We start from the raw sequence: 13,017 nt of genomic DNA, 5'->3' as shown, positions 1-13,017 counted from the left end.
AAAAAAAACAACACAAATAAGAGGTATGTAAAGCCAAACAATTTTAAAAAGTACTTCTCCCTGGCCCTTCAGTGGTTTTTTTTGGTCAGAAAAGAGAAATATTTCCCTTGGCATGGCCAATGGCAATACCCTCCAGAATATACATTGGACAGAAAGACAATTCCTTTCTACATGTAAAGAAAGAAGGAAATCCAAAATCTCAGAACTAAACACCTAACTGGAGTACAGGGTTGCACTGCTATGAGCCGTAGATCATCTAAACACACCTAAAGGCCTACCTTCTCCCCCCATGCCCCACTGTGATCCCTAATGTCAACCCAGGAGCAACTTGCTGCAGGTACCATCAGTACGCCAACTCAATTTAGCAAAAAAGTATGTGGGAGGTTGTTCTCCACAATCACTCCGCAGCTCTGGAACTCCCTCCCTCTTGAGACTTGTCAACTGGGACATCTTTTGGAAGTGCTGCCAAGACCTTTCTGTTAAGGCAAGCATTAAGCAAACAAAACTAGGCTAACAGTTGTTTCATTTTGTTAGTTTGTTTTATTTATTCTAGTGGCCCTTTAAGTAAAGTTTCTCTTACTGTAAGCTGCCCTGAGCCTTTGTTGGGAAGGGCTGCACATAAAATCATATAAATAAAATAAATACATAAATGAACATTTCATACCCATCATTAGTAGTTAATACTCCTGCCTCCTCCCAACCCCGCCTCCCCACACACAAACATAAGAAATGAAGCAATGGTGCCTTACCCGCAAACAGGTCCATATTCCTTTATCAGCTGTGTGTGCTTTTCCCAAAAGCCCTGATATAAAAAAAATTATATACAACATCATCATCAGTATTTGGCATTGCCAGAGCATAAAATTCAGCATTTCCAGTATCAATCATATCTACTATCCCTCTTAAACCTCAATTCATGTTAGTGTCTCAGAATTTTAGCTTTTTCTTTTGGAAAAAAGGCCATTTCTAGCGATTATGGTTGTAGAAAACATCTGATAGGCTCAAAAAGCAAATAAAAGAACAGAGCTTCATAATTTTAAGGCTATTTCATCCATCTTGGGAGGCCGACAATTTTTATATGTTTGTGATCAGAAAGACTGACAATGAAGAAATTAATCAAGAGTAGGTACACAACTTACTCTACACAGAAGAGAAACAAAGGTGTGTGTAGACATAACAAGGAAAAATCAGGCTGGCCGTTTTTCTTGGGTGGAGCTGCTTTCCTCGGCTGCTGCCAGGCTGCCTGCAGAGCCATGGAGCTGCGCGGAGCTCGGTGCTTCGCTCCACGGCTGTAGGGGCATGCAAACACCAACACCATTAAAGCCGTGCAAAAGCATCTAGCCCACTTTAAAAAAATGTCATGTGCATGTGCCTAAAGGAAGCAAAATGTATGAAAAAAAAATCTTTAACCTACTAAAAAAATATTCTGCTTGGGTTGAATTTTTACATGAGGCAGTCACTTGGGATAAACCAGGGAAAAAATAACTGCTTTATTTTGACAGACTTTTAGAATTTTTTTACTATTTGCGTTTCACTCTCGTAATTGAAGAAAATTGGTACCCATTTAAAATGAAGAAATCTGTCACTGTACTAAATTGTTTCTGTCCTATACACATACAACTTGAATTTGCCGAGAGGAGACATGTAGAGTGTATCCCAACAGTGAATAAATAAAGATCTCTTCTTTTACTATGACAAAACCATAACAGTCAGGCTACCATACAGTACTGTACTTGTAACCTGGGGGATGAAACAAGTTTAACGTGGTTAGTCTGCATTTCTTCTAACCCATAAGCAAAACTGCCACCCACTTCCACATAATCTTTGTTAAGAAATGGAGAAACTATCTAGCAAAGTGGTGTATGAAGGTTCTATATTAAGACTTAATTACTTTTACAATATACTATAGAACATTAGCTAAAACAATATGAAGTATTATAAATAACTAAAATTAAACTATAGCTAGTATAAATGGCTAAAAGACACTGCAATGCAGTAACTGTACTTTTTGGTGCTTTTTCTACCTAGTTAAAAAAAACTGGTAAGTGGTAATGGATCTCCCATTTATCACTGCAAATTGGTGAGCTATTTTCTATTGTATATAAAAGAAGGTTTAGGGGTTTTATTCTTAAAGTAAAATACTTTTTTAACACCATGGGTTTTTAAACATGGCTTTATTGGGTTTTTTTATTAGTTTGAGACTAGTTCCTCTCATTTGTTTTATAATTATCTAAGATTAGAAAGATAAAATGAAAATGGCTTTGATATTACAAAAGAAGATGAGAGGGGATAACATTCAGAAAGGCAAAATTTAGGCTTAATATTTCAAAAAGGGAGATTTATTGACATATAAATTGATTTCGAAAGTAAATGGGGGAAAGTCCTGTTAAAAACTAGAACGGGAAAAACGTTATTAATAGGACCAATCCCACATCACTGAGAATACAGACCACATGACCCAAAATACATTTTTATATTCTGTGGGTGAAATCAATGGAGTGTCAATTAACATCAATGGAAGGTTGTCACCAACTGCAATGAATATCACCATTTCATCCTCCTTAAAATACTGCACTCTGCCTTCAGTGGCTGGTATAAAGGAAACACTGGGCCTATTTCTCCCTTGCCTCGGCACATTTCAACTTATGCAAAGTCATTCAGATTGCATAAAGCAGACAGTGTATATCAGTCAGTCTCAGAGACTCTGAGCAGCCAAACACAATTTAAAAATATATATATAGCAGTTTTGAGTCAGAGCAACGTAAGACAGATCCCAATGGAACCAGTGATTCTCTGACACCAAGTGCTAAAGTACAAAATTCTACTGTGTACAAGCTAAAACAACCACATGAAGTGAAAGGCAGTGCAGAATCAAAACCATAATCTACTCTCACCAAAACAATTATACGGTGTACCCAAAAATAGATTGAAATTTTTTTAATAGATCAATTAAAAATAGATGTGGAAGCTTTGTTCTGGAGCACAGATGCTCACACACATACACAATTGCTGTACTACACAATCAGTTACATTCTGGTGAGAAACATTTACAAGCCCATCTTTTAAAATAAAGGGGGGGAAAATGACAACTTTCAAGAAAGCAAGTTTCTTCAAAACATTAACATATCTTACTGATTCTCAAGAGTAGAGGGGAGTAAGTCAGAATACATTCTTAATCATAAACCTTGATCACAGAATAATCCAGTGCTTTTAGAGAGAGATTCACCTGAGCTTTGTTCTGGCTTCTGCCGATATAAACCAAGGCACTGACTCCTCAGTCGTATAAATCCTTCCATCTAGAAGAGGCTGTGATAATGTAAAAGTTGGCTGCAACCTCCTCGCCACTCATGCAAAAGGCCACAGCGAAAGTGCTGTCTGGGTCATCAAGGGATGACCATGGCCCAGCCAGAGCCACCACCCGCAGGGCTCCAAGGAGCATAACTGCCATCAAATGGCTATTACAGAAACACGATCTTCTTCCCCTTGCTGCCTAAAGCACATTGAATCCTGCAAGGGAAAGGAGGTGCCATTTACAACTTCTTTGAACCACCAGAGGTAAATCTGCCCCTTGGAGTACTATTGTAGATTTACCTATGCTTCTATCTACAAGAATATTCTGTATGTATATGGTAACTGATCATCCATAGCCTATAAAAGCAGCTGTTTTACAGGCAGCGAATCTGAAGCCCTAGAGCTACCATTTGGAAGCTGGTCACTGTGAGCTTGTGCAAAGATTCAAGCAGACACATACTAACTTCTGAAGAAGCACACGTGGCTACAGAGCTGCAGGTTGGCAACCCCTGCACTAGAGGCTGTACAGTATGTCAGTCGCAAAGCCAGGATATGAACTCACGTGTTCTACCTTCCATAAGCAAAATGAACCACATATTGTTATAGATCCAGTTTTAGAGATACTGGGATAGAAGCAAAACAGAACCACTGTAGGTTTCCAGGAATCCCTACAGGAAATGCAAAGCAAAGCCATGGCATTTTTAGGTGCTGGCCCCAGCCTCCCTCTACCCCAACCAAGGTAACTTGCCACGTGCCAGAGCGATAATTAGCAGCAGCCCCTTGAGTTGATCACTATCTAAAACAGTGGTGTCTCACTGTTAAAAAAAAAAAAAAAAAAAAGTCACAGTCAGTTATGTTTTTCAAGTTAGAAAAGTTATTTCAGCTGGGTCACCAGTCACAAGTAGAAGCTTAAGAAAGAGTGTTTAAATTAAACTTGACCCTTATAATTTGTTACCAAGCCCAATAATGGCTCATTATCAAAGAAATGAACACATGCATTGAAGGAGTCTTTTTTTTCCTTAAAGAACACATATTTTGCAGCATCTAGCAAAGCACAGAAAAAGGAAGCTTAAATAAGTTAGCAGCCCAATACCCAGAATACTTTTGCTTATCTGGCTTGTGGCTAGTTTCCTGCAGGATGTCTGCTTTCACCCCCTGCTCTAATTGTATGTTATTAAGTATATCTGTGTACAAAACAACTCTGAGAGGTCAAAACCTGCTCTCAGGAATACAGGTGCAACACCTCACAAGGCAAACTTGACTCACACATGTGTCAATGAAAGCAGAATACTGACGCTAGAAACTACTTTGAGCCATTTAATGCCAAGATTACAGGCTCTGTTGCCCACAAATCAGAGAGGTTCAGCAAGGACACTATTAACTCAAGTATCTATTTTTAAAATAGATCCCCCACTCCAAGAAAGCTCTTCCACAATTCCCTCCTCACTACTAATATTCCATTGAGCTAATTCTCCATACTCCCACAAGACCTGTGTTACAGTCACCTCCTCTCTGTCCAGAGTCAATAAAGTCAATGTTTTCAGAAATAGCCACTAGTGTCAAAGGTGCCAGAACCTCCTGAGGACCAAGCTATGCAGTAACTGAGGTAATGCATCAGTCAAGAACCATTAAATGAGCAGTATTTTCCTATTTAAGAACAGAGAAATGGGTAGGTTAAAAAAACAAAACAAAAAAAAACACCTCTCTTCGGTGAACAGTGTCATACTGACCAGATGGTGCACAGAAGGTACCTAACCACAGAACACATGAAACGTATGCGGCACCAGAGGCAACTTCCTTAAGCTACCTTGCCCACATCTCAGTTTTAAATTACTGAGCTAAACTGCTTTCTAAAACAATCCACCAGCTAACAGGACACAAAAACGTCACCTGCCCAAGGTAAATCAGATGGCTTAAAGAATTGCTAAGAGTAAGTGCCTTCTAAGAGGATCTTGTGATTAGGATGCTGACTTGGGACTCAGGAGATCTGCATTTAGTTCCTTGGTCTGCTAAAGTCTTCCCTTGTGACCTTGGGCAAATCACTTTACCATATGTACGTGAATTCTCCCACTTCAAAGTGGGACTAATTAAAACACTCCCTATTGTCCAGGGCCATTGTGAGGGTATGTTACAAATTGTGAGTTGCTCAGATACTGTAAGTGCTGGAGTGGCATACAAATTCCTTATGGAAAATAGGTCAGCTGGTGCAAGCTCCGACTCACCTACTTAAGACCAAAACAACCGTTTGATGGCTCTGGATGATCCATGAAGAGTAAGATAGTGGAGCAAGACTGGATTTCATGCCCAATCAAATGTTGGCTTGAGAATACCAGTTGTGACATTATCCAATGCCAACACCTGTTCATAAGGAACTGGGCTAATGTTCCTAACTCAGTTCATCCAGGCTATAAAAAAGGTCACAACTAAGATAGTTTGGACTCAAATCTGTGACCTAGAAACCAAAAAACCTGGCTTCCTGTCATCCCATGTGCTGTTCAGGCCCTCACTCACATGGGTATTCTGCCCCACAATGACACTCTTAACTAAAGTTTTTTTTTTTTTAAGTGCATGCATGAGAGAGAGAGAGAGAAAATCCACATATTCACTTACATCAAATAACAACGAGTCATAGCATTTATAAATAGAATTTTTAAAATGGAGTCCAAGGGAATAAAGTACCCAAATTTGACTGAAATTCATTTCCTTAGGGTGCTTTAAAAATCCCAGGCATAAATGACCTAATGCCCAAATTACCAGTTATGTTTCAAAAGATGAACTAACAACACTTAATTAAAATAGCCTTGGCAGCAGGCTGGAGTTCATTTTTAAGATATGACCCCTGGACGGTGAAACAGCCTGAGAAATAATAATTCCAGAGGAAACACTAGGAGGCCAGCAGACAGGAAAGGCGGGGAAAGAACAGCATGAAGTTGTATCCAGCCCCTTTCTAAGCCATGTACTTAGTTTGTTTTCTTTGATCATCATTCCTAATAGCTGTCCTCTGTGTGTAATTTAGTTTAATTTATGTGTGCGCCTTTTCAGATTTTAAAAAACATATATAGACCTTCCAGATTTATTAAAAGCAGGCTTCCTACCCTTTATAGTTATTAAGAGAGGTTAGCGTGATGTAATTAAGTTAATCCTCATTTGTAAAGGCTAATTAACTGAATGCTAATTGAATCTGCATATGAAAATTAGGACAATGTGTTCTCATTACACAATTTTTAAAAAATTACCTGAACTAAATACCAGGCAAATTGTAATTTTTTTTTCCTTTTTAGATCTTTATAAAGAACTTAAGGAGGGCAGTTCTTTTTTCCCTAATATTCCCTCTTCCACATTACATTAATATTCATCTTTGATCTTCTTGAGTAAAGAACTATCTAGTCACAATCCTGAGCAGCTTCTATACACCCACCATTTTGAGAGGACGCATTATATCCTTTGATGCACACACTTGTCTCATGGAAGAAACAACTCTTTTTGCTGGGGCAGTGAACATTAGTATCTTTCTTTAAGGCAAAATCAAAATCAATATTCCCCAATGGTTTAGGTAGTCTAAGAGGGCTCAGCCAATATCCAATTTTTTAACCCAAGAGCCCAAGCATGTCACCTGTACAACACAGCCAACTCAAAGCTAGATATGACAGTTTAACTGTACACTAGACTTTCACCCCAAGATATCTGTGTTGAAAGTCACAGGGGGAAAGAAGTCTCTGGTCATTCTAGTCTCTCTAGGTAGCTCAGTTACAAAACCAAGACCTGGTTTAGAATAACTGGCAGACTCTGTTGATCCTCTAGATCACTGGACAACTGTTGACCCTCTGGATCATGGTGTATGCACAAGAAGTCTATGCAACCATCACACCAAGGCCTTCAGTGCATATGCCTAGGCAAAAGTATGGAGGAGTAGAGGCTGCCCTAGACCTACCATCCCACTTTAGACCACTGAGACAGGGTGCAAAGCAGACCAAGTCCAGACATTCACTGCCTCAATGGTTGTAGCTTCTGCCAGAGAGCAACAGGTTATTGCTGCTGCTGACTGCCTAATGCCTCAGTGAGAGCACATTTCTGTCAGGGTGATGTCCCTTCGTTTTTCTCCAACCACGGAGTACTCACAAGACAGTGGGGGCTAGGGTTTTGAGGCACCCTATACTTGCCTTACTCTGGAGGTTGCACAATTGTGGTACTTTATAGGAACTACCCCACCATGGAGTAACCCCACTATGTTGCCACCTACCCCTCCAGTCGGACGCAGCTTACAGTCATGCCCTGGACCATTGAGAGGTCTACAGAATAATAGGATTTCCATGAGAAAAGTAACAAAAACCTATCATATTAACTTATGAGCTGAATTTCTCCATTAAGCTGACTAAGGGCTTGTCTAATATGCTAAGAACTTGAGAAAAGAGAAACTAAGGTCAGCCCAGCAAGTACAGAACTTGTAGTCTGAACTCTAGAATATGCAAGGTTTGGGAACAAATGTTGAAGGGGAACATTAATTATAAACATGGAGGTAAATAGAAAAAAGAGGGATAAAAATGCCACATGGATTTATCAAAGATAGACCATGCCAAACTAACCCAATATCTATCTCTGAAATTTTCTAGACAAGGGAGTAGATCCAAACCATATGGACTTCAGTAAAGTAGCTGATACAATGCTCTCTGGGAAATTATTAGACAAGCTACAGAGGATGAGGAATAGTACAAGTATTATAAGGTAGGTAAGGAACTGATGGCAGGGAAATGATCAAATATCATGAAAGTGAAATTCTCAGGCTGGAAGGAGGTTATTAGGGGACATCACCAAGGGCAGGTCTTGGGACAGATCATCTTCACCCTTTTATTAGTGACCCTGGCACCAAAAGTAGAGCCATGCTAGCAAAATTTGCTGATGACATGGGAGGCCTTGTCAAAGCAAACAAGGATCAGAATATCATACAAAAAGAACGAGAGGACACCGAGAACTGGAACACTGTTTTCTTGCATACCACATGCCCCCAGATAAGATATAAACCTTGTTTTGGGAAGGCAGAATGAAGACAAAAATAGATTTTTTTTCCATTTTCATGCTCAGCCAAAAACTAGTTTTAATCCCCTCACAGCCACTGCTGCATTGGATTCAACTTGGTTGCAGTTCATCCCTGGTTGCTGTGAAAAGGTTAAAACCATGATGCTAAACAATGTACTCTATCCCTCCACTCCCTAGCTAGGAGAGAAGGACAGTCCCAACCCCCATTATAGCTTCCCTGTGGTTCAATTCTGGCACAGAAAACAGCTTCTCCACTTCAGACGCACATCTCAGTTTGGGAGGGCTGATTCTGGGAGGAAAGGTGCATTCTTCCCTGGCCCCACAACTACCATAGTTTTATATGGCAAGCAGGGATCCGAAGCACAGAATTCAGCAGTAGCTGGAGGGCCAAAGAAAAGTTAACCTCAATCCTGGTCTGCTCCACATGGCTGGAAGCTTGAACCTCAATGCCTCTATTCTGGCATTTCCCTTTACTGAGTGCATGCCACATGCAGCAGCGGCCCATGACCTTGTGGCGTGCTTGCTGCAGATGGGTCACCCCTGCTACACAGGACTGCTCTCTACAGACACATCAGAGGTATAAACATCAGAGAGGGAATAAAAATCTTTAAGCTAAGAAGACAATGCTGGCACAAGAAGAGATAAACAAATCAACTTAGACAAGCCAGAAATAAATTTCTAACCATCAAAGTAGGGAGGTTCTGACAGAAATTATGAAGGCAAGAGACTTAACTAGCCTCAAGATGGAGCTTGATAGTTTATGGAAGGGGTAATATGACATGATTCCTTCCCAGGGACATTCTTTCCAGACTTATACTCTGCACCTTAAAGAGGGCAGGCTTGAAGTTTTCATTCAACATAGAACTTGACCCTTTGGCACAATGTAGGAAGTCAAGAGAAACCACTTTTCTCTGCTCAGATTAAAGAAAAAAAAGGTTCAAAACCTGACTTCCCAGTCTAGTCCCTTGTGCATCATCATGACAGTGGGCAGTTTATTCCATCAAATGGGAGTGTCAACAGCTAGTGACGATCTGGAAGTAGCCAGTTCTATGTCACCTACTCTCTAAGCCCACACCTTCCTAAAGACAGGTTGAAAGATGACAAGATAAACTGATCCTTGCTAGCTCTAGGAATCAGAAGTACACCAAGCAGCCGTGAGTAGGGCTGTGTGAAGCTTTGGTCCCTGATTCGATTCGGCAGAGATTCAGCCAGATTCGGTGGCCAAAACTGAATTGAATCAGAGGATCCTTTAATCTCTCCGAACTGAACCGGAACTCTCTGAATCAATACAGAGAGATTTGGAAATTTGGACATAGAGACAGCTTTAAATGTTTTTTCTACATACCTCTGGGTAGCAAGGCTCGTGAACAGTATGATGCTGGGGCACGTGGAGCATCCCAGAAGCGCAGGGGGGTCCCCAGTGAGTGCACGGGGGTCCCACCCCTGTGACCTGCAGCTCGGTGACTAGTACCTCCTGGGTTTGGGGAGGTACCTGGGGTCTCTCTGTGGTCAATTGCCAAGCCAGTGGGGTACGGGCAGCCCCTAGCACGCTCTCTGGCAGACCCAGAAGTGAACCGGAAGTAGTTCCAGCCCACTTCCAGGTTTGCTGCTGAGCATGTGGAGGTCTCCCCCGCACTCCTGTGAGACCCTCCATGCACCCCAGCATCATAGCAATCATGAGCCATGCCTGCTACCTCAAGGTATGTAGAAAAAACTTTTAAAGTTGTGTCTATATCTGAATTGCTGATTCTCTGAATCAGCATAAAATCTTCAGATTCAGATTTGGCTGAATCAAATCAGAGACAGTGATCCGAATCAATCAATCAAATCACTGTCCCAGATTCAGGATGAATCTGGATCTAATAGGGCCTGCTTCACACATCCCTGGCTGCAAGAAGAAACTCTATCAACCCTTAGCACTAGCCACAGCTCAACACTACCATGGGCTTGGGCCAACATTTCTTCTAGGGCAAGATCAACAGAAGAAGCCTGATCCTTCTGCTAATACCTTGTGTAATAATGAAGAAAAAGAAATCAAAACAAGTACAACATGGAAAGGAAGATGATCTTTCCCCATTATTGTGGGGGGAAAAACCAACACATATGGTTTAATTTCCATAACAATGTAGCATCCCAGATTACATCAAGGTCAATCAGACCCTTCAAAAATGCCGCCAGATTTCTGAGTTCCTCTGAAGTAAAGTATTTCTACCAAGTAATAGATTGAGTTAAGCAGAAAAGACTGCTTTAAAATATTGTTTTTTGGAGCACAGCACTTACTCTCCCAAATCCCAATCCCTGAAGTTTTCACCTTCCTTAACAGGCCAGATGGATCTTAATTTTTCTTATATGGAAAAATGTCTTAATGTTTTGTAAAGAAAGGGGCAGGAAAAATAATATGAACTACCTCTTGGAGTAGTTTAGACAGAGACGGGGGGGGGGGGACTCTACTAAACAAAACAAAAGAAAGAAAGACAATTGCTAATTTGTGGTCTGGGCCATTTAAAATGATCCCAAAATAGTCAGCTAAATTGTTTCACCCAGAGCAGAATTACCCAATAGATGCTTATGCATGAACACAAAACAGTATCTATTGATGCAGTACTGCTAGTGATTGCAGGCGAGGAAGCATCATTATTATATTACACATTGTGAAAATATCACAACGCTGTAATTATTCTGAAAGGTTTTCACAAAGCACAATTTTTTAAGCTAACGTTACCCCAATACTGTTTGTCACTATGGAGATAATATAATCAATATCTTTTCTGGATTGATTTTTTAAATATTACTAGCACATTGCAGCACAATGTAGCAAGAGAAATGCATTAAGTGATTTTAGTTTATGATTGGCAAAGTCTTGAGGCAATAGATTACAATCCATCTCACGCCTGTTATTCAATCAGATACTAAATGTCAAAATCTTTGCTGCAAAGCAGTTTTTCCGTTGAAAGTCAGGAAAATTATGAAGATTCTTTTAAAAGGGAACACTTTTCAGGCAAGACTTGATTCTGTTATTCCTTTTCTGAAATGTTTAGACAGATGACAATAACCAGACTGACTCAGGCAGAGTCAGTAGGAGAGCAAATTGTATGTGAACTCCCAATTTATCACATTTGTTTACTTAACTAGGAGATGGCTACATGGTGTTACCATTGTACATTTATGATGCACACACATTCCCTCCAACAAGTGGGACTGAAAGGAAGGGACATCTGGTGACAGAGACACTCCGAAACACAAATTTAATTTCACAGCTCTGCCAAGGGCTTCCTATATAAGCTTGCTTAAGTTGTTTATGGTCCAGTACAAGAGCTTCACCACTGGTTTCAATGGCTCTGCCAGCAAGGTCAGAACCTCTCTCCCTCTATCAATTTCAGTTTTCCCCATCTGTAAAATGGAGAAAATATTCCCAGCCTTCTGTCCTTTCTCTGCCTATTTAGATGCAAAGGTTTACAAAACAGGAACTGCATTAATAGGTGCATTTCTGCAGTGTCAGATATACTGGGCCCCTCAATTAAGCTTTTAGGTGCTACTGTATTATCAATAGGCTCAGGGTTATTTCTGGCAGGGTTGATTCTGCCCCTCATCCTAACTCAGAAAACTCAAGTTATTTGCAGTGCAAGGTCATGCTTAGGTTTACTTTAGTGCAAAGTTGTCAGACTCATTCACCGGTCCAAGCCAAATCCAGGCTGAAGGGTTCCTCATGGGCCAAGTTCAGACGTGGTGGCAGAGTGATTAAACACAGCCCTCACTCACCCTCCCACTGCCAACATGCTTCCCCAGAGGGGCTCCATAGTTGGGAATTTGGCACCAAACCCCACCCCTCAATTCCCAGCACCTTTAGGAGCCCTACCAGCCAGGTGAAACGCCTTTATGGGGTGGATCCAGCCTGCAGGCTGCATTTTTTCCCATTAACTGCTTTAATGCTGCAGCTAGATTTGAAAATTGTGGTTCAAATACCTACAAAGCATGTTCCTCTTGGATTGGAAGGATGGTACTAAGTACCTGATTCCAGGTCCCCATATGAACTTGGTTGCAGTTCATCCCTTGGTTGCTTTGATTCTTAATTGAACTAGATGATTTCTTGAGGTCCCTTCCAGTCTTACTTCTCTATGAAAGTTATGAAACTCAGCAGTGCTGAACATCTGCTAACTTTACCACAAACTTTAGGTGCTCAGTACTTCTGAGGATAGAACCACGTGCTTCACTGATTAAACACGGTTGTAGCCGGAGTTAGGCTCTGGAGCGGTGAGAGATACGCGGGTAAAGCCCGCTGTGCCCCCGCTCCCCCGAAGCCCCCCAGACACCCCTCAGCAGCCGCGGAGCCCCCTGCTGACCCCCAGCACAGCCACAGGTAAGTGGGCTCGTGGTGGGAAGCGGTTAACTCCTCGCTCCCTGGGAGGAGACCGCTGCCTGGTGCCGGGCCAGGTCAAGCCCCTGCCCAGGACCCTACTTGGCCCAGCCCCCGAGGGAGCCCCGCGACCGGAGCCACGCGAATAGGCTGCGTAAACAGGCGCTCGAGTTAGCGCGGAGTTCGCGCAGGAGAGGGAATGGGAGGGCACGAGACCCTGCCTGTGACCCCCCCTGCCCCCAGAGTAGTCAGCCCCAGCCTTAGCCAGCCTACCTGAGGCATGACACGGATGGGCACGCGCCGCACCCCGAGGGTCCCCTCGGGCTCTGCGGCCCCCC

The 13,017-nt window shown here is 41.8% G+C and overlaps 1 protein-coding gene across 3 annotated transcripts in view; it reads right to left on the bottom strand.

Moving 5' to 3' along the window:
• Nucleotides 1-13,017, bottom strand: part of TBXAS1 (thromboxane A synthase 1) — a 363,475-nt gene that overhangs the window by 246,536 nt on the left and 103,922 nt on the right. For all 3 annotated transcript variants that reach the window (XM_019544728.1, XM_019544725.1, XM_019544726.1), the window contains exon 4: nucleotides 750-802. In XM_019544728.1, the coding sequence (XP_019400273.1) occupies nucleotides 750-802 (53 nt within the window). The remainder of the gene's footprint in view (nucleotides 1-749; nucleotides 803-13,017) is intronic.

This window comes from Crocodylus porosus, unplaced genomic scaffold (assembly GCF_001723895.1).
Source record: "Crocodylus porosus isolate Cpor-Errol unplaced genomic scaffold, CroPor_comp1, whole genome shotgun sequence".
Lineage (NCBI taxonomy): Eukaryota > Metazoa > Chordata > Crocodylia > Crocodylidae > Crocodylus > Crocodylus porosus.
This window is presented reverse-complemented; position numbering and strand designations above follow the sequence as displayed.